This window comes from Haliotis cracherodii, unplaced genomic scaffold (genome assembly GCF_022045235.1).
Source record: "Haliotis cracherodii isolate W230 unplaced genomic scaffold, xgHalCrac1.p SCAF_6, whole genome shotgun sequence".
Lineage (NCBI taxonomy): Eukaryota > Metazoa > Mollusca > Gastropoda > Lepetellida > Haliotidae > Haliotis > Haliotis cracherodii.
Genome location: NW_027266319.1, coordinates 2,340,599 through 2,361,275, shown reverse-complemented (window position 1 = coordinate 2,361,275; position 20,677 = coordinate 2,340,599). Strand labels below are relative to the sequence as shown.

Sequence of the window (20,677 nt, the reverse complement as noted above, 5' to 3'; positions counted from 1 at the left end):
GGCTGGAGCTGCTGGAACATCGCTCGACATGAAGGGAAGGTTGACTATTGAAGTCATACAGCCTTGTAGAGAGTGTTTTGCCACTCTGAATCAGTGGAAGGGAATTTGGTATTTAATGGTTATTGAACGATAGCAGATGATCGATGCCTCAAATGTGCAACTGCCCCCACCTTTTTGAAAGCTGTACTAAAGCCTTAACTGTTGTAACCTTGAAGGTATATAAGGTATAAGGGAAAGGGACTGCTGGAAAAATCCCATCTTGTGATACAGTCTTGTGAAGAACGTTTTGTCACTCTCAATCTTTATGCACAGCTTAATAATTATTGTACTCTGTCAACGTGAAGCGACGTTCAGGGCTACTTCTTGCCCCTTTTTCAGAAGTTGTTATCCACATAAAGTATCATGTATTCATGTTCTTTCATCTTCAAAATGCCCATCAATGTGCTTTTTCGAAACTACGTCCTCGAGCAAAAAGAGGAAGGGAGATAACTTTGCATGGCAAAAGTAAGTTAACAATCCGTCAAAGGAGCAAAGCTTGGAACAATTGTCAGTAGAAGGAGTGTGAGAGGGTGAGTTGGGTTTAAGGCCGCTTTTAACAGTATTACAGTTATATCACGGCGTATCAGCTTAATGTGGGAGGAAAGCCTGATGTGATACAGGTCTCAGACGTTTACCACTTCGGTGAAACCCACCAGCAGGGGTATGGTACTGACAAACATAATCGGCGCGAACCGGAATCCGAACCCACAATCATAGGTTTCTGGTGTGCCCAAGGGACGAAACTCTGCACAGCGACTCGAGGCGCCTTAGACGACTGTTTTGTTTGTTTTCAGCTATATGACGGCGGTCTGTAAAATAATCGAGTCTGGACCAGACAATCCACGCAATTGGGATCGATGACATGCATCAACCAAGTCAGCAAACCTGACCACCCGATCCCATTAGTCGACTTTTATCGTATTTGTTATTTCAGCCTCTCTCTCTCCCGTTCACCACGCCCTGTAACTACTCTCTATTCAAACGGCTACCATTTTTATTTCATCAGGCTAACTCCCCTAATTAATAGTTTTTGGGCCAGGTACACTACGATGTACTGGTGATTATAGACATAGAACTTGTGAAATTCTAATTGATCACATCATTTATGATGTACTGGTGTTTATAGACATAGAACTTGTGAGATTCTCATTGATAACATTATTTATGATGTACTGGTGGTCATAGACATAGAACTTGTAAGATTCACGACCTGATTGATCACATCTATTACGATGTACTGGTGATTATAGACATACAACACGTGAGATTCACGACCTCATTGATCACATCTATTACGATGTACTGGTGATTGTAGACATAGAACATGTGAGATTCACGACCTGATTGATCACATCTATTACGATGTACTGGTGATTATAGACATACAACACGTGAGATTCACGACCTCATTGATCACATCTATTACAATGTACTGGTGATTGTAGACATAGAACATGTGAGATTCACGACCTGATTGATCACATCTATTACGATGTACTGGTGATTATAGACATAGAACATGTGAGATTCACGACCTCATTGATCACATCTGTTACGATGTACTGGTGATTATAGACATACAACATGTGAGATTCGCATTGATCACATTATTCACGATGAACTGGACATCTAGACATAGAACTTGTAAGATTCACGACCTCATTGCTTACATCTATTACGATGTACTGGTGATTATAGACATACAACATGTGAGATTCACGACCTCATTGATCACATCTATTATGATGTACTGGTGGTTATAGACATACAACATGTGAGATTCACGACCTCATTGATCACATCTATTACGATGTACTGATGATTATAAACATAGAATATGTGAGATTCACGACCTCATTGATCACATCTATTACGATGTACTGATGATTATGAACATAGAATATGTGAGATTCACGACCTCATTGATCACATCTATTACGATGTACTGGTGATTATAGACATAGAACTTGTGAGATTCTCATTGATCACATTTATTATGATGTACTGGTGGTTATAGACATAGAACAGGTGAGATTCACGACCTCGTTGATCACATCTATTATGATGTACTGGTGATTATAGACATAGAACTTGTGAGATTCTCATTGATCACATTATTTATGATATACTGGTGATTATAGACATAGAACAGGTGAGATTCTCATTGATCACATTATTTATGATGTACTGGTGATTATAGACATAGAACAGGTGAGATTCCCGACCTGATTGATCACATTGATTTCGATGTGCTGGTGACGGTTCTTTGAAAACAATGACAACTGTTTCTGGAAGTCATGGTTGTAAAAACCTATAACTTTGTTAGTTTCTATAATATGTTTGTTTTCTACTTTTATATTACATAAATATTTAAACTGAAATGTGCCATATTCTCCTTCCTGATCCTGAAGGTACCACCACAAAATTTCTTTGCGCAATGTTGATCCTCTGGATCAAAGTTGTCTTGTGTCGGTGTTGTGGCGTCAATGTCATTCCACAAACGTGTGCTGTCAGAAGCTTTTATCCCAATTTTGCTTGTCCATTTCGTTCTTCGAGCGCATTTTTTTCATTACAATTTACACTTTATCATGCTTTATTTCATCGAATACATTTGGTTGCATTGGTGCGACGTATTTCACCATGATTTTATGTCTATGTTTAACTTCATTTAGTAATTAGACAAGAAACGTCTTTTACTATGTTTTGGACGTCAGTATATTACAATGAATGACTGCTAAATATCCCCAGGCTAATGCAGCACCCCATGGCTCGATACACATAGGCTAATTAGAAATACATATGTTGCATTTGGTATGATGTAGGTTATTCTCTTTACCAAAGACAATATCCAGATGAATCAATGAATATAAACAAAAGTATTCAGATAATGCAGCATCAGTAGTGTTGGTTAAATATATCCTTTTTGGTTGAACTTGTGTGGTGATTAAAGTGGATAAAGTGGATAAAGTAGTTTCGTATATTTTTGTATGAAGTATGAAATGACAAAGTATACCTATGAGTAGATGGAATCACAGCTGGTATTTTTTACCAAATTGACCCATTGCAAGTGTACCTGTCGTAGAAGTTGATGAAAGGAAGTGGTTCGGAGTCAAACTTTTTGTGGTACAAAGTCACTCTAACACTCTTATCGCTGAGAGAAGCACAGGCGGTAGTAGTCGGGAGCTTTTCAAAAGTGGCAGTTAGTTAGGTCTAATTTAACGAGCAAGGTAAAACCACCCCCGAACTTCACAAGTAACACCTGTCTGTGTGATTGCCAATGTCGCAGGCTTTCAAGCGTCAGCTTTCACAAACATCAGCACAGCTCGCCGCTTTATATGTGAACTACAATGGAAGCGAATCCTATATCACAACACAGAAATAAAAGGTTCCATTATTTCACTTTAAGAACGCATACTGTCATTTATATAGAAGGCTGTGGTTTCCAAAACACCTTCAGGTTGTGAGACTTTATACTTTTGTCAAGAAATACAGATGGACGGCGGATAAATCAGGAATAAAAATACTTGTATGCTATCGGCTTGAGGGCAAGCTGCATTTGGAGACAGATGAGAAACACAATAATAAGGATGGCCTCGGGATAATGGAGTCTGGGAGAGATAAACCAGTGATTGCAACTAAGGGCAACGTCACACGGGGTTGCAAGATGACACGCTACCAACCGAGCCTGACCAAAATAGGTTGACAGATAAAAGCTGACACGAACATACATTTGTAGTGTGCTTTATAAATTAACCAAACACATCTTAACAAAACGGTTAAAGTATCACATTCATTTTATATAAAAAAATGACGAAAGCCTAATAGTGCCACTTTGGTACCATACTTTTATTTTTACTCGTTATTTAACTTATTTGTTTCGAAATATGCATTTTGTCGTTATTTCGATTATTTTATCAAGTTGAAATTTCGTTGTTTCTCGATTCTTCAGTTATTTAATGTTATTTTGATTATTTTATAGTAACTGTGTATTTTTTTTAAAAAGTACAGTCGTGTTCTCGTATTTTTCTAGTACTTGTTTTTGTAACATTTCTGATTTTGATTATTATTAAAATAACGACAGAAGGCACTCACGTTCAGCTGTTGCTATGGACTGCCCCAAGCAGAGTGTAAACAGTGTCAAAATAGTCACGCGAACAGGATGGGCCAATTCATACCTTGCTATCTCGTGTTTAGTCATCTCGTTTTGAACGTGTTAAACATCATTTCCAATCATGAAAATGATTACACACAAAAATATGTTACACTTGTATCAATATCAGAGCATTGCATCAAAACCTGGCACTGACATCCATCTCTCCCAACTGTTACAAGTCAGGACCCTAGAGATACACAACGAATCCACCAATCACATGGCGTTCTGCTGAGATATTATCTTGTTGTTTTAGAGTTTGGTTTCCTGTTACTTTTCACAAGTTCCGCATGTAAATCTGTATAAATATGAGCAGTATCTACACCCATTCTTCAGAAACTGCTTCAGCTGTCTGTTTTGGGTGAGTACACGTTTTAGTTCTACTAGCTTAATTAAATACGTTGATGTAGGAAAGATCGGGGTTAGAATATCTCTTCAGCAACCCATGCTTGCCGTAAAAGGCAACTATGCTTGTCGTAAGAGGCGACTAACGTGATCGGGTGGTCAGGCTCGCTGACTCGGTTGATACATGTCATTGTATCTATATTGCGTAGATCCTTTCTCATGATGTCAATCACTGGATTGTCTGGTCCAGGCTCGATTATTTCCAAACCGCCGTGATATAGCTGGAATATTGCTGAGTGTGGCGTTAAACAACAAACATTAAAGGAATGAAAACTGTAACATTATGGGAGAGTGTGCCGCAATCTGATTGGCTGAAAAACTTTGTGAACTGGGATGAGACTCTCAGAAAAAGTCTTGACGTTTTACTGCATATATTTTCTTCAATGTCAGCAGGGTATTTTTCATTCCCAATAACACATTTGAATAAACAACGTTCGGTATGAATATTGAGTGAGTGAGTGATTATGTTTTACGTCGCTTTTTAGCAATATTCCAGCGATATCACGTCGGGAGACCCCAGAAATGAGCTTCACACATTGTACCCATATGGGGAGCGAACGCTTTAACTTCTAGGCTACCCCACCGCCCTGGTTTGAATATCGTCGTCCTTTGATGTAATGTTGGTGAATGTCTTCGTCAGAACTTCATGGTATTGTATACGGTCATCCGTGAATACAATCGGCCGCTAAAAATAGCTACTGAGCCCGATACTATTAGTTATGGTGTCTTAAGTTGCCGGATACGGTGTCAAAATATTTTCCTGCTAACCTGATATGACACCGTATCCGGCAACTGAAGACACCATAACGAATTTATTATGCCGAAAAGTATATACTCTTTGGAAACTTATCGCAAATGTCATGTCAAAATGAAAACTTGACACTTACAATCTTACGTTGACGTGAAGGTTCAAAGGGAGACTACTCTTCAAACCTTAGAGGGCAAAACGTGTTGAAAATTTTAACTATAATCTTTATCAATAAAATCACGAACCTGATCTAAAAATAGATTCATGTCCTTGCTCATCACAAGTAATGATAGTTAAACACAAAACAGTGTCAAATAACGTATTTCTGTACCAGAATTTCCATGTGAAATATGTGAGGTGGGTGGATTTTTACTGACGGAAAACGGGCTCATGTGGGGTTGAGTAGTTCTGCTTTCTGATTGGTCAATCTCACTTTGGGGCATAATAAGGCAATATGTGTTATCGGGTGGTTGAGAACGGCGCGTATACATACCCGTGAAGTACTGATATAGAGATTACTTCACGAGTGCCGACTATGTTCACTGTTATTTCTCTTACATATTTATATCATGTACGTAAAATGCATGAAGAAAATAATTTTGGAAATTTAATTTCCTACAATTAAGTACATTTAAAGTTTGAAGGTCTTTTGTGACGCTTCTCAGTGGAGGCTTTTGAAGAAGGATAGCGCTTCGTCTAAAAATAGCGACCAATTAAAAATTACATAACATGGTGTATGTCTAATATTTCGAAGGCGTTCACAGCCATCGCCTCTTTGGCCTGTATATGCTCATATATTGGGATATTAGAGACGGGGCCCAGCTTACATAGTACCTCTGCCACAGGCCAGCGCCATGTGACGATTCATCACATCCTTCACACTCCATTCAAGATATTGAATATGCTTTTCATCCGTTTCATGTTTGACAAGTCTACACATTTTCATAAACAAACGTCCAAACACTCCAGAGTGACGCCATAGCATTATAGTATGACGTCAGAGCATTACAGAGTGACGTCAGAGCATCTAGGTAAACATGTTAAATGCACAGCTTTGAGAGTACAAAGAGAACGAGAGTGCTACGGAACATTATTGATTTCTGTATTTGACCTGACGTTTAAGATGTATTTCTTTTATTTGTGGGTCATTGATGCGCTGATATTTTAATGTTTATAACCACTGGCGTCTATTATTTAGAAAATAAACATTTTGTTTTCAATGTGTTTAGCACGGCTACTTTGTGTGTAAACGTGAAGTTGGTACCCCTAAGGAACTTATTTGGGCCTTTACACCACTAGTTATCACATGTAATCATTACTGCAAAATGACTACTGACAATGATTGAAAAAGAACTATCCGCAGTTTCAGAGGTGATTATCGTGGTTTGAAACCTCTGATTTGCGACTCATGTTTACCAACGTCATGGAATACTTGGGTACTCTTTCTTTATCAATGTTACATGAAACTCATTATTATCAGGGGGCACGGTTGGTTCAGTCGTCTCAGGCGCTGCAGAGTTGCGTCCCTTGGGCACGCCTGAAACCTATGATCGTGGGTTCGAATCCCGATTCGCCACAATTCTGTAATCGTGGGTTTCACTTAAGTGATAAACGTCTGAGACCTGCATCACTTTGAGTTTTCCTCCCACATGAAGGTTTCACGCCATGATATAACTGGACTATAGTTCAAAGCGGAGTTAAAACCACGCACACTCTGTCTTATAGATACAGCAGTTCATGTTATAAAGCAGTAAGTGATACCTACCAAAATTAATAAAATGTTATAACAAAATTGGTATCAGTCATGTTTCAAAGACCCAAATAATTTCAAAAGTTATTTAACTAAATATGATATATTATCCTTCTTGTCTTAAGGCAGAGGAAAAAACCCGATTGTCAGTAGTATGTTTCATTGGTAAATGCAATGATATTTTGATAAAATGCACAGTATTATAACTGGTTTGGTTTGGTTTATTCGTTGTTTAACGCCATACTCAGCAATATTACAGCTATTTGACGGTGGTCTGTAAATAATCGAGTCTGGACCAGACAATCCAGTGATGGACATCATGAGTATCGATCTACGCAATTGGGATACGATGACATGCATCAGCCATGTAAGTTAGCTTCACCACCCGATCTCGTTTGTCGCCTCTTACGACAAGCATTGGAGGAAGTTGAAGGCCTATTCTACCCCGGATCTTCACGGGTCGAATATCATAATTAGGCATTCCGGGTCAGGTGGTGATTTATGACAGTTACCGGTGTGTTGGAGATACAGATATTTAAAACATGATTCATTATCCTTTCCTTCAGCCATTTGCAAAACACAACAGATTGTGAGTAGTTTGTTCCACTGGTGATGGCATTGGTAATATGGAGAATTATTCTTAATGTCACGCAGATAGTATCAGTTCGTCAGGATGCGTCTGTTCCTCGTCCTCCTGCTCGTGGCCCTGGTGGTGCTCCCGGAGTCGGACGCCTGGGGGAGAAGAAGGAGGTGGATCCGGATCCGGGGTCGTCGAATTCTTCGAGCCGCTGGACGGGTTTACCGTTTTTACAATCGATACCGACACATCATCAATCCAGTTGTCTGTAAGAGCAGGACTAAACGTTCCGATATGTGTCAGGCTTTCATTCACATTTAGTGGTAATGGAAACTGTAACAAATATGAAGAGCACTATTGTCTTATTCCGCTGAATGCAAGTCACGTGTCCACTTCCAAGATATTCTTTTGCCTATATACGTTTGTTTTAACAAGACAATCTCAAATAACATTATCTACATATTCAGATAAGTTGACGAAAAATCTTTTTTATTGTATCTTTTTTATTTCTGTGGCCAGGAGTTTTCACACACATGAAGGTTTTCTTTTACCCTGCCAACACAGTGGGAAGGCAATGCTCGGATGCACGACAGGCTAGGGAATATTTAGCAATGCCGCATATGAAGTTAAGGGTTTATTATCCCCGCTTCGATTATATACAACTTAACATTTGACAGGGATATTGTGAGTGCCCTGGTGGGGGATTGTGTATTTTTGCTTTTGCTTGAAATGAAAGTTTAACGGGTGTCAGTTTCATGCAAATCGCATCCTATTCTAACGCCAACGTATCCAAAGATGTATCCCCCCATTTTGACAACTGATAATATTCATATCAACTATTTTGAACCATTTAGTTGAAAGAAGCTAATTATTTCAAATGAAAATCTGTCGTCAAATGGCAGTGTAAAAATGTCAAATACAACTAGAGCCACTCCTGGCGTTTGTGAATAACACACATATAATAATATCTAGATTTAAAAAAATGTTAAGATTCCAGTAATGAAGTGACAGTAAATGTGACGTCATCGGGCTAGTTATACTGAGTCGTTACGATGTTTTGACTTGAGTGAGTTTCGAACACTACTTCAGCCATGTAACGGCTTGTCAGACATGTGTGGGAGGGAAGCCTGTCGTTTAAGTTTCCAACTTTATTAAAAACACAGTCAGCGGATCCTGTCACGATTAAGGGACGCTAGAGTACCGTGTCACCTTTGTTTGATCAACTATTTCAAGAATCACGGAATGATGGACACGTTAGATCAAAGTATATAATGTGTAGCTGTTTGTTCGATGATTTCAATATAACGAGAGACGACAGGTGAGCTTTCTGTTTTATGGACATTCTTTGTTTACAGCAACCATAGGCAAGCGGAATGCTGACGACATTGACAAGAACAAGGATGGCAATATTGACCAATCAGAAGCTGAGCAACTGATGGAAAGACAGGCAGCCGAGGATCTACTTTCACTTGCTGATGAAAATGGTGAAACAAATACTTACTTTTCGCTTCATAATATTTTTAAGCAATATTTTCATGTTTCATTAAAGGTCTAGTAATACCAAGAAACTACATGTTACCGACATTTATTGTTTAAATGCTTTTCACGTCATGAATTCATTTTGACAAATCACTTCGACCATTTCAGGTGATTCGAACGTGAGTGTGGAAGAGTTCTCGAGAAGCATCCATGACTTCATGGCCATTGATGCAGGTAACAGAAACTATGGTCTGATTCAAGTGAAGTAGTAACTTGAGGTTTAACGCCGAGTTGAGCAGTTTCCCAGTTATGTGAGTCCCAGTTCGTTGAAATAAAAGCGACAAAGCCCTTCCCATATTGACAAGATATAGTTGCCAAAAGCAGAGTCGTTTGTACGTTTGTACGATTGTGTGTTTGAATCACTGTCATATAGCGATGATACCAGGTGTTCGCGACAAGGTGAGTGGTTCAGGGATGGATCAAGGATAATAATCAGGACGAACCTGAAACCAGGAGAAGCGGATCCTGGTGCCTAAGACCTCTTGGCTCCCCGCAACACCTATTATTGATTGGATAGAACTTTTTATTTTGTAACATAGAAACTGGATGTATTAATGGGTTTTTATTGCCTCCTTTCAGATCCAGCTTTGCAGGAGGAGCTCCGCGAAGCCCACGAGGATGCATTTGAAGATGACGCTGAATAATCCTCCTGATCAACATGTTGATAAACTGATTTCAATAAATCATTCTTGCAAACGTATACTGTTTCTTGTGCTATTAATTGACTCTAAGGCCTATTAATTAACTATATGTCATCATCAGGATTTGGAGTTGCGTCCCTTAGCAGTGCCAGAATCTGCTAATGGACGATCATTCTTTAACCGTAGCAAATTGTCAGGTGTACCTTGGGGCGTCTTAAATAGAATTAAATTTTTGTGTATATTTATTTCGTTATTTCGCCTCGGTATGGGAAACATTCAATCACTCGACGAGTCTCATGACGATTTGAGGGAGTCTTTTCATAACACTCTAGTGGCGCCTGGCCAAGTTAGTCAACGTTGTCGGCGGCCTATGACGTAGCCCGTAGACGCCCCGCGGGTTGCAGACGCCGCATCGCTGGTATGAAATGGTTTATTTTATTTATTACTTTTATAACTTTTTGTTTAACTTTTACTTTTGTGTACACACAGGCAGACATCTACGCGACCAACATCTTATTCCAATTGAGTTTAACAGAATAATACTTCAAACACATTAAGAGTCGACATTTATTAATTTAATACCTGATACGATACAACGGCCCACCTGGGAGTGCGGTTCACAGAGCTGTCGTAGCTCTAAGATTATCGTAACACCCATACTTTAACATAAGACTTACGACTGTCGCGCCGCAACGATCGCCTTGTGGAACAAGGCCCAGATGCACTTCCAAGTTTACAGTCACGTCACAATTAAATACCCCATAATGTGATTTGTGGAATTTTGTTGCAAGATCCAACCGCGAAATCTGTCATGTGGCGTAGCGAGAGGTAGGATTTGATTTTGATGAGAATACCTGCAATGTCGTTGAATATGACGAGGGATCTTGGGAGTTTTCAATATTTGGTAATGCAGCTTGTTCCTGCAGCACAGAAGCAGGTGCTTTGGTATTACATACTATAAGTAGGTGTCATACAGCTCTATGTTTATTAAACGGGTGATCTCTTCACGGGCGAGTAATACATGAGGTTATTTTTATGAAGAACCTGCTCCAATTTGTCAGCGCGTTATCTACGTATTGGAGAAAACAGACTCACGAGGTTTTGGTAGACAGAGCATGCCCCCGCTGTTTTTCCCGACCCCCAGGGCATGCTCTGTCTACCAAAACCGAGGGAAAGTGTTTTTCCATACTTCTAAACCGAAAAGAGAAACTTAAAACAACATTTATCAACATTTTTATGTTTCGAACATACTTTCCATGAACCTTAGGAAACACGCGTAAAATATCTTGTACAGCGTATGGATCTTGAAAAGGACATTCTAAAAACCAGTGAGGCTTATCCTCGTGGTACACTCACTGGGCTACAGATATGAAGGTTGCGAGTTCGATCCTCGGGAATATAAAGAAAACATTTGTCATTTGATTTTACATTTCATTACATGTTACAATCTGAACGGAAGTTATATTATATAAAATCCCTGGGATATTATAGCAAATATGACTTGAATATCCCATTAAATGCCAGGGACTTTACAACGTTTAACCCGACTGGAAAGTAAAACCTCACAATAGGTTTTAATGCCTATAGAAAGAAGTCTCTTACTTAATAGCGATCCCAATGAATAAGTTTATAAGTAGACCTCAGAACCTCGTTTTGGCATCATCTGTTGTCTGTTAGATGGTTATCTACATGTACCTGGGAGGCTTGAAGGTTCTAGAAGTTTAGGGATGGGACACTTTCTTCACAGCGGTATATAAGAGCGAGTGAGTTGGGTTTTACGCCGTTTTGAACAGTATTCTAGATATATCACGGCTTAATGTTTGAGGAAAGCCCGAAGTGATGCAGGCCTCTCACTTAGGTGAAACCGACGAGCTCGAGTATGGCGTTGAAAAACCTAGAAACATAATCGGGGCCAATCGGAATTCGAACCCACAATCATAGATTTCTGGCGTGTCCAAGGGACGCAACTCTGCACAGCAAATCGCGGTGCCTTCGACGAATGGGCCACCCGTGCCCCACCCGTGCCCCACGGTATATAAGAGCGACAAGAGGGCATTTTTGACCTGACTTGTGTTTTATCTACTTATATAAGATATATTTAGCTATAGGATAAATCGCAAAAAACAATAAAGAACGAAGATGTGGTTTATCTCATATTGTTCTATCATGACGTCATGTCTGGAGATTTGAACATGCGCTCGCAATGACGTCGTATATTGGACAACGTTATTTTTGAGAGGGGAGTGTCTAGTCAGTTGTTCCCCATAGAAGCAACAGGGCAACGCAGATAAGAGATTGCATCCAAAAGCGGGAGAGATGAGCCTGTCGGTATTGGGAGAAAAGGTACAGATTATCGACATGAGGATTGTAAGAATATGCGAGAAATTTCCACCTGTGTGACCGCCTCCTTGGTCTAGTGGTAGAGCGTCCGCCCGGAGAGCGGAAGGCCCGGGGTTCGAACCCCGACCGCGTCATACCAAAAGACGTTAAAAGATGGTACTTGTTGTTATCCTGTCAGGCGCTCGTCATTAAGGGGCTAAAACAAGGACTGGTCGGCTCGGAGTCAGTATACTGTTTCTGAGTGGGGTATTCATGCTAATGTGCGGCATGGTATCTCAGTGAGCTAGCACTATAAATCGGCACTAGTACAAGCAGCCGCACAAACACACACACACACACACACACACACACACACACACTAACACGTACATGCACGTCGCTATATAAGTGCAATAATCTTTGAGGCGACGTTAAACCCCATTTCACTTCACCCCCACCTGTGCATAAAATGGACTTGACCGACATTTCCGAGGTCGGATTCTGCTGAAGGGGTCATCATTATTTAAATACGGGTAAAACATTTTAAAGCTTGTACATTTTATCAACATCGCTGTATGTAATGTTGATATCTCATATAAGAAATTAACGAAGACTGCGACACACACACTAACACGTACATGCACGTCGCTATATAAGTGCAATAATCTTTGAGGCGACGTTAAACCCCATTTCACTTCACCTCCGCCTGTGCATAAAATGGACTTGACCGACATTTCCGAGGTCGGATTCTGCTGAAGGGGTCATCATTATTTAAATACGGGTAAAACATTTTAAAGCTTGTACATTTTATCAACATCGCTGTATGTAATGTTGATATCTCATATAAGAAATTAACGAAGACTGCGAGGTGTTTATCGTACAATAACATACTGCAGGGAAATTAAACCATGAGCAGTGCGAATTGTATACCTATTTATAAACACCAAAGGCCAGGGTTCGACTGCCCATATGGGTACATTGTGTGAAACCCGTGTCCCCCGACGTGCACGTGGAATATGGAATATTGCTAAAAGCGGCGTAAAAGATTTGAAAACTGTCCTGCATATGGTCCATAGTTTCAAGAGAAGTCACACATCTATCATCATCTTCATAATGTAGTCTCTCCAGTTGCCTGCTCTTGAATTCACGCCACCCGTGATGAGGTGTTGAAATGTTTTATCATCGATATCCGTTGTGCATAAGAGAAAGCAGCTTTCTCGTTAGTCAATGCCTCTCAGTGGTCTGGTATCAGTTCGAACTGATGAGTGAGTGAGTGAGTTTGGTTTTACTTTTAGCAATATTCCAGCAATATCACGGCGGGGGACACAGAAATGGGCTTCACACATTTAACCCATGTCGGGAATCGAACCCGGATCTTCAGCATGACGAACGAACGCTTTAACTAATGGGCTACCCAACCGCCCCTTCTAACTGATGAATTACCCGATTGAATATAAACGCATGTCTTTGTTATATCCCGATAACATCTTATCAGAGAGTATGAAGATGATGTCAGTCAGATCGGTCCTATACCGTGATAGGCTGATATGTGAGGTGAAATGGGATTGACGTCGCATCCAAGATTATTGCACTTATATTGCGACGTGCATGAACATGTCTGTGTATGTGGCTGCTTGTACTAGTCCGGACTGATGCTGATTTTTAGTGCTAGCCCACTCAGATACCATGCCGCAGTTTAACATGAATACCCAACTCAGACACAGTATACTGACGCCGAGCCGAGCTTGTTTTAGCCCCTTATGCAGAGCGCCAGACAGGATGACAACAAGGCGGACGCTCTACCACTAGACCACGGAGGCGGTCATAGGCTGATGTACATATTAGGATCAGCCCAAACAGCACTGCCACCTTCATTATTAGGATTCTATCATTAAGTGTTGTGGAAATGAAGAGACACTATCGTCACGCTTGACATTGCTCCAGATTCAATCACTTTAGTGAGTGAGTGAGTCGGGTTTAATGCCGCTTTTAACATTATTTCAGTTATATCGCGGCGTGTCAATTTAATGTGGACGGAAAGCCTGAAGTGATGCAGGCCTCAAACGTTTACCACTTCGGTGAAACCCACGAGCACGGATGTGGTGCTGACAAACCTAGAAACATAATCGGGGCGAACCGGGATTCGAACCCACAATCATTGGTTTCCGGCGTGCCTAAGGGACGCAACTGTACAAAATGAATCGCGGTACCTTCCCTGGCTGAAAATCCGTCGTTTTAACATGGTCATGTGATCTGATTACATATAGTTATATTGTCAACAGACGTCTGTGGAGTACCCACGTAACGTCGAAACTGGGGTAATAATGTCCCATTTAACTCTGCACTTTCTTGATATTCGTGGTCGTGTCTGGGGATGTCGAAATGAACGTGAAACAAATGTCAATCTGAGACCTCATGACAGACGTGTGCGACAACGTCAGAGGCCGCCGACAACGTTGACTAGACTTCCCCAGGCGCTTCAAGGGGATTGGGACAGACTCCCTCAAATCGTCATTGGGAGACTGTAGGATCAAGAAGTATGTTAGCACCATACTCGAGCTCGTCGGTTTCACTGAAGTGAGTGCTCTGCATCACTTCGGGCTTATGTCCCTCATTACTCAGACACCATGCCCCAATTTCATAAGTGGACAGAAGTACAACGTCTTAACATGGGCATGAGACAGTGAAACAGTCACTTTAATTCTATTTAAGACGCCCCAAGGTACACCTGACAATTTGCTACGGTTAAAGAATGATTGTCTGTTGGCGGATTCTGGCGGATTTGGGACGCAACTCCAAATCCTGATGATAAATCAGCAGGCCTTAGGGTTAATTATCAGCACAAGAAACATTATACGTTTGCAAGAATGATTTATTGAAATCAATTAATCAACATGTTGATCGGGAGGATTATTCAGCGTCATCTTCAAATGCATCCTCGTGGGCCTCGCGGAGCTCCTTCTGCAAAGCTGGATCTGAAAAGAGGCAATTAAAACCCATTAAGCATCCAGTTTCTATGTTACAAAATAATAAGTTCTATCCAATCAATAATTATTATAGGTGTCGCGGGGAGCCAAGAGGTCTTAGGCAACAGGATCCGCTTCTCCTGGTTTCAGATCCGAAATATCTTATCAATATGGGAAGGGGTTTGTCGCTTTTATTTCACCGAATGTGTAAATGACGAACCATGCTTTTCTCCACTGGGACTCTCATAACTAGAAACTGCTCAACTCGGCGTTAAACCTCAAGTTACTACCTCACTTGAATCAGACCATAGTTTCTGTTACCTGCATCAATGGTCATGAAGTCATGGATGCTTCTCGAGAACTCTTCCACACTCACGTTCGAATCACCTGAAATGGTCGAAGTGATTTGTCAAAATCCATGACGTGAAAAGCATTTAAACAATAAATGTCGGTAACATGTAGTTTCTTGGTATTACTAGACCTTTAATGAAACATGAAAATATTGCTTAAAAATATTATGAAGTGAAAAGTAAGTATTTGTTTCACCATTTTCATCAGCAAGTGAAAGTAGATCCTCGGCTGCCTGTCTTTCCATCAGTTGCTCAGCTTCTGATTGGTCAATATTGCCATCCTTGTTCTTGTCAATGTCTTCAGCATTCCGCTTGCCTAAGGACACTGTAAACAAAGAATCCATTAAACAGAAAGCTCACCTGTCGTCTCGTGTTATATTGAAATCATCGAACAAACAGCTACACATTGTACACTTTGATCTAACGTGTTCATCATCCCTTGATTCTTGAAATAGTTGATCAAACAAAGGTGACACGGTACTCTAGCGTCCCTTAATCGTGGCAGGATCCGCTTACTGTGTTTTTAATAAAGTGGTAAACTTAAACGACAGGCTTCCCTCCCACACATATCTGACAAGCCGTTACATGGCTGAAGTAGTGTTCGAAACTCACTAAAGTCAAAACATCGTAACGACTCAGTATAAGAGGCCGATGACGTCACATTTACTGTAACTGAATTACTGGAATCTTAACATTTTTTTTAAATCTAGATATTATTATATGTATGTTCTTCACAAACGCCAGGAGTGGCTCCAGTTGTATTTGACATTTTTACACTGCCCTTTGATGATAGATTTTCATTTGAAATAATTAGTTTCTTTCACTAAATGGTTCAAAATAGTACTAAGTATTTGATATGGATATCATCAGTTGTCCAGATGTGGGATAAATCTTTGGAGATGCGATAAATATGACTTTCCATTACCACTAAATGTGAATGAAAGCCTGACACATATCGGAATGTTTAGTCATGCTCTTACAGACAACTGGATTGATGATGTGTCGGTATCGTTTGTAAAAACGGTAAACCCGTCCAGCGGCTCGAAGAATTCGACGACCCCGGATCCGGATCCACCTTCTCCCCCAGGCGTCCGACTCCGGGAGCACCACCAGGGCCACGAGCAGGAGGACGAGGAACAGACGCATCCTGATGAACTGATACTATCTGCGTGACCGAAACGAGTCGCAAATCAAATCACGATAACCAATCTGAAACAGCGGATAGTTCTCTTTCAATCATTGTCGGTAGTCATTTTGATAGTAATGATTACATGTGTAGGTTTCAAAATGCAGGCTACACGTTGCTATAATATCCCATGTATGTGTGGCCAATTACTAACAATACATGCAGAAAACACGATAGAAAGAGACTAGATGTAAGCTTCAAATTTAACTCAAGTGTTAACTAGTAGTGTAAAGGCCCAATTAATTTCTTTAGGGGTACCTACTTCACGTTTACAAACAAAGTAACCGTGCTAAACACATTGAAAACAAAATGTTTATTTTCTAAATAACAGACGCCGCAGGTTATAAACATTAAAATATCAGCGCATCGACGATCCACAAATAAAAGAAATACATCTTAAACGTCAGGTCAAATACAGAAATCAATAATGTTCTGTAGTACTCTCGTTCTATTTGTACTCTCAAAGCTGTGCATTTAACATGTCTACCTAGATGCTCTGACGTCACTCCGTAATGCTCTGACGTTATACTGTAATGCTATGGCGTCACTCTGGAATGCTATGACGTAATGGAACAATACAATTACGACGACGGAACAGCCCACTGTCCTACCCAGAGTTCCATGCAGCCGGCAGATAAGTCACCAGCTGCGCCGGGGTGTGGAAACAGCCTGGTTAGGAGGAGGGGCATAACATCTAGCGTTTTCTATTGATGACTATTAATCCACTTTCATACATACCTTTGGGTGAGAAACCCATTTGAGATAACTGTTTTCAAACATATGATGATATTCCAGGCCACTGATTGGCTACTCCATGGTGATGACCTGAGGTCAGATTATGACGGACTACTTTCCTGATCGTAAGTCTTTGATATGTTGCTTATGCTTCAGTCGAATGTCCACCTACGTCCGTGGAACGTATTGCTTTTAGAGTGTTAATAGATATTTTTCCGTGTTATTGGTTTTCGGACGCTAAGAAACATTCGCTAATCACAAGAACCGTAAAACATCTCATTCATTTATCAAAGCTTTATTTAAAAAGCAAGCTATCATCTGAATATGTACAATGTCTGTTGAAACCACAAACCTCGTTACAGCGGGAGTAATTCGCAATAAACATGGCCGTCCGAAAACATATGCTTCACGATATATATGTCTCTCACCCTCACTACGACGTCGACTAACAATCGAAATACATCACGCACACTAAAAGTTTTTAAATTCCCTCTTCTGTGATATCATCCACTGTCATTTTACTGTGTGTTTAGAAATCTAAATATCGGATATTTAGTCGAAGGATTGAATTTCAAAAATAGCATATTAGTGATGACAGGAATCAGCAATACACCAATGATAATACTGAAACGTCGCCGAGGAACCTGGAATCGTTTAGAACGTTTTGGAAAATACGCAAACAAACGCCGAAGTACACTTTCCGCCATATTGGATAGTGTTGAAAAAAAATCACGCTTCTCGTATGCGGGTTATGAGACGCCTATTAGGTCATGTACATTTCAAACTGGGCTGCTGTACATGCATCCCTGAATTCCTCCTACATTTTAGAATCAAATGACAAATGGTCTTTGTCGCCAATACAAATTATTGAGGTGACATCAAGCGAAATAAATTAGGTGTGGAAACGGAAGCCTGTACTTGTTGAAGTGTAAACAAAGCAAAATTCAGATTTTACACTCTCCTATTTTGAGAGATCAGTTCCTATTTGTTGCATACTCGTGAATATTCGTGGGAGGAGTATCGTTGCACGAATTATGGAATTAAAAATATTTACATTACAATGATCAGGTAAATTCAACAGAAATCGTAAAATTTCCCGTCCTCTTTGAGGCCATGACTGACGCAAAGTCCCTCCAACTCAATTGAACGTTCATCAGCAATTGCAACCTACCAAAGTCACGCACAATGACGACGGTAGTTATCTGCATTTCTGACAACTTCTTTAGTTCAGTTGAACAACATGAAAATAAATAACAGCACGCAGATTGTCTGATTGTTTCGGATTACTTACATGACACATTTATCCCTCAATCAACGAAATTCATCCTCTGAAAATCCCGCGTACTGTTGTCAGTAAACACGCCATTTTGTAGAAGTCGGTCACCGGCAGAGATGTCATACGTTAGTAACATTGTAGTACATATTTGGTAATTTCCTTCAGGTGATTATTTTTTACCTCGGGATCATGCGGGTTCTTTGATTTTATCTAGTTTGTACTATCAGCATCGCTTTTGTAATCCACAGATGGCGGAAACGTTTTTAGGTTAAGGTGTAGGTTCACATTATTTATGAATAGTAAGCAGTACGTAGGATGACGTCACTTATGACAGTTGTGTTATGTATTAATGCGCCAGTGCAATCATGAGAACAGACAAAATGCATCGATTCGATGCTAAAAAGGTTCGATTTTAGGGTGTGTAAGAAACAGATTACTGTGTTATCGGGTGATTGATATAGAGATGACTTCACGAGTGCCTGTCAGATCCCATTTATCCTACAACTCGTTGTTTCAAAGCGTATCTAGATACGTTTTGAAACAACTCGTTGTAAGATAAATGATATATGACATGCACTCGTGAAGTCATCTCTATATCAACCACCCGATAACACATATTGCTTTATTAAGCCTCAAAGTGAAATTGACCAATCAGAGAGCAGAACTACTGACCCCCACATGACCCCGTATACCGTCGGTAAAAATCCAAGATAGTTGGTACTGACCTAATATGAGACCGCATACCATCAGAAACAGCCATCATGGATTTCCAACATTATGGCGTCTTTAGTTGCCGGATACGGTGTCATATCAGGTTAGCAGGAAAATATTATGACACCGTAATAGTATCGGTCTCAGTAGCTATTTTTAGCGGCCGATTGTATTCACGGATGACCGTATACAATACCATGAAGTTCTGACGAAGACATTCACCAACATTACATCAAAGGACGACAATATTCAAACCAGGGCGGTGGGGTAGCCTAGAAGTTAAAGCGTTCTCTCCCCATATGGGTACAATGTGTGAAGCTCATTTCTGGGGTCTCCCGACGGGATATCGCTGGAATATTGCTAAAAAGCGACGTAAAACATAATCACTCACTCACTCAATATTCATACCGAACGTTGTTTATTCGAATGTGGTTTTGGGAATGAAAAATACCTCATTGAAGAAAATATATGCAGTAAAACGTCAAGACTTTTTCTGAGATTCTCATCCCAGTTCACAAAGTTTTTCAGCCAATCAGATTGCAGCACACGCTCCCATAATGTTACAGTTTTCATTCCTTTAATGTTTGTTGTTTAACGCCACACTCAGCAATATTCCAGCAATATCACAGCTGTCTGGAAATAATCGAGTCTGGACCAGACAATCCAGTGATTGGCATCATGAGAAAGGATCTACGCAATATCGATACGATGACATGTATCAACCAAGTCAGCGAGCCTGACCACCCGATCCCGTTAGTCGCCTCTTACGACAAGCATTGTTGCCTTTTACGGCAAGCATGGGTTGCTGAAGACCTATTCTAACCCGGATCCTTCCTACATCAACGTATTTAATGAAACCAGTAGTACTGAAACGTGTACTCACCCCAAACAGACAGCTGAAGCAGTTTCTGAAGAATGGATGTATATACTGCTCATATTTATACAGGTTTACATGCTGAACTTGTGAAAAGAAACAGGAACACGAACCCTAAAACAACAAGATAATAGCTCAGCAGAAAGCCATGTGATTGGTTGATTCGTTGTGTGTCGTGACTTGTAACAGCTGGGGGACTTGGAGCAATGCTCTGCTCATGTTACAAGTGTAACACGTTTTTTTGTGTAATCGCTTCCATGATTGGAAATGATGTTTTAACACGTTCAAAACGAGAAGACTAAACACGAGATAGCAAGGTATGAATTGGCCCATCCTGTTCGAGTGACTATTTTTACACTGTTTACACTCTGCTTGGGACAGAAACGCCCCAAAACGTTTCAAAATCATAAA

The 20,677-nt window shown here is 40.3% G+C and overlaps 2 protein-coding genes across 2 annotated transcripts; one reads left to right on the top strand and one right to left on the bottom strand.

The window, feature by feature from the left end:
• The first annotated feature begins 4,519 nt into the window (after positions 1-4,519).
• LOC139445859 (uncharacterized) lies at positions 4,520-9,888 on the top strand. The gene is made up of 5 exons (XM_071227088.1): positions 4,520-4,550; positions 7,747-7,937; positions 9,025-9,153; positions 9,317-9,382; positions 9,788-9,888. Exons 2-5 carry the CDS (start codon positions 7,766-7,768, stop codon positions 9,850-9,852), a joined length of 432 nt encoding a protein of 143 aa, XP_071083189.1. The 5' UTR covers positions 4,520-4,550; positions 7,747-7,765; the 3' UTR covers positions 9,853-9,888.
• Positions 9,889-15,019: 5,131 nt separating this feature from the next.
• On the bottom strand, positions 15,020-20,374 carry LOC139445729 (uncharacterized). Its single transcript, XM_071226935.1, has 5 exons — positions 20,276-20,374; positions 16,465-16,693; positions 15,681-15,809; positions 15,456-15,521; positions 15,020-15,143 (listed from the first exon to the last, which is right to left on the bottom strand). Exons 2-5 carry the CDS (start codon positions 16,628-16,630, stop codon positions 15,079-15,081), a joined length of 426 nt encoding a protein of 141 aa, XP_071083036.1. The 5' UTR covers positions 16,631-16,693; positions 20,276-20,374; the 3' UTR covers positions 15,020-15,078.
• Between the last annotated feature and the right edge of the window lie 303 nt (positions 20,375-20,677).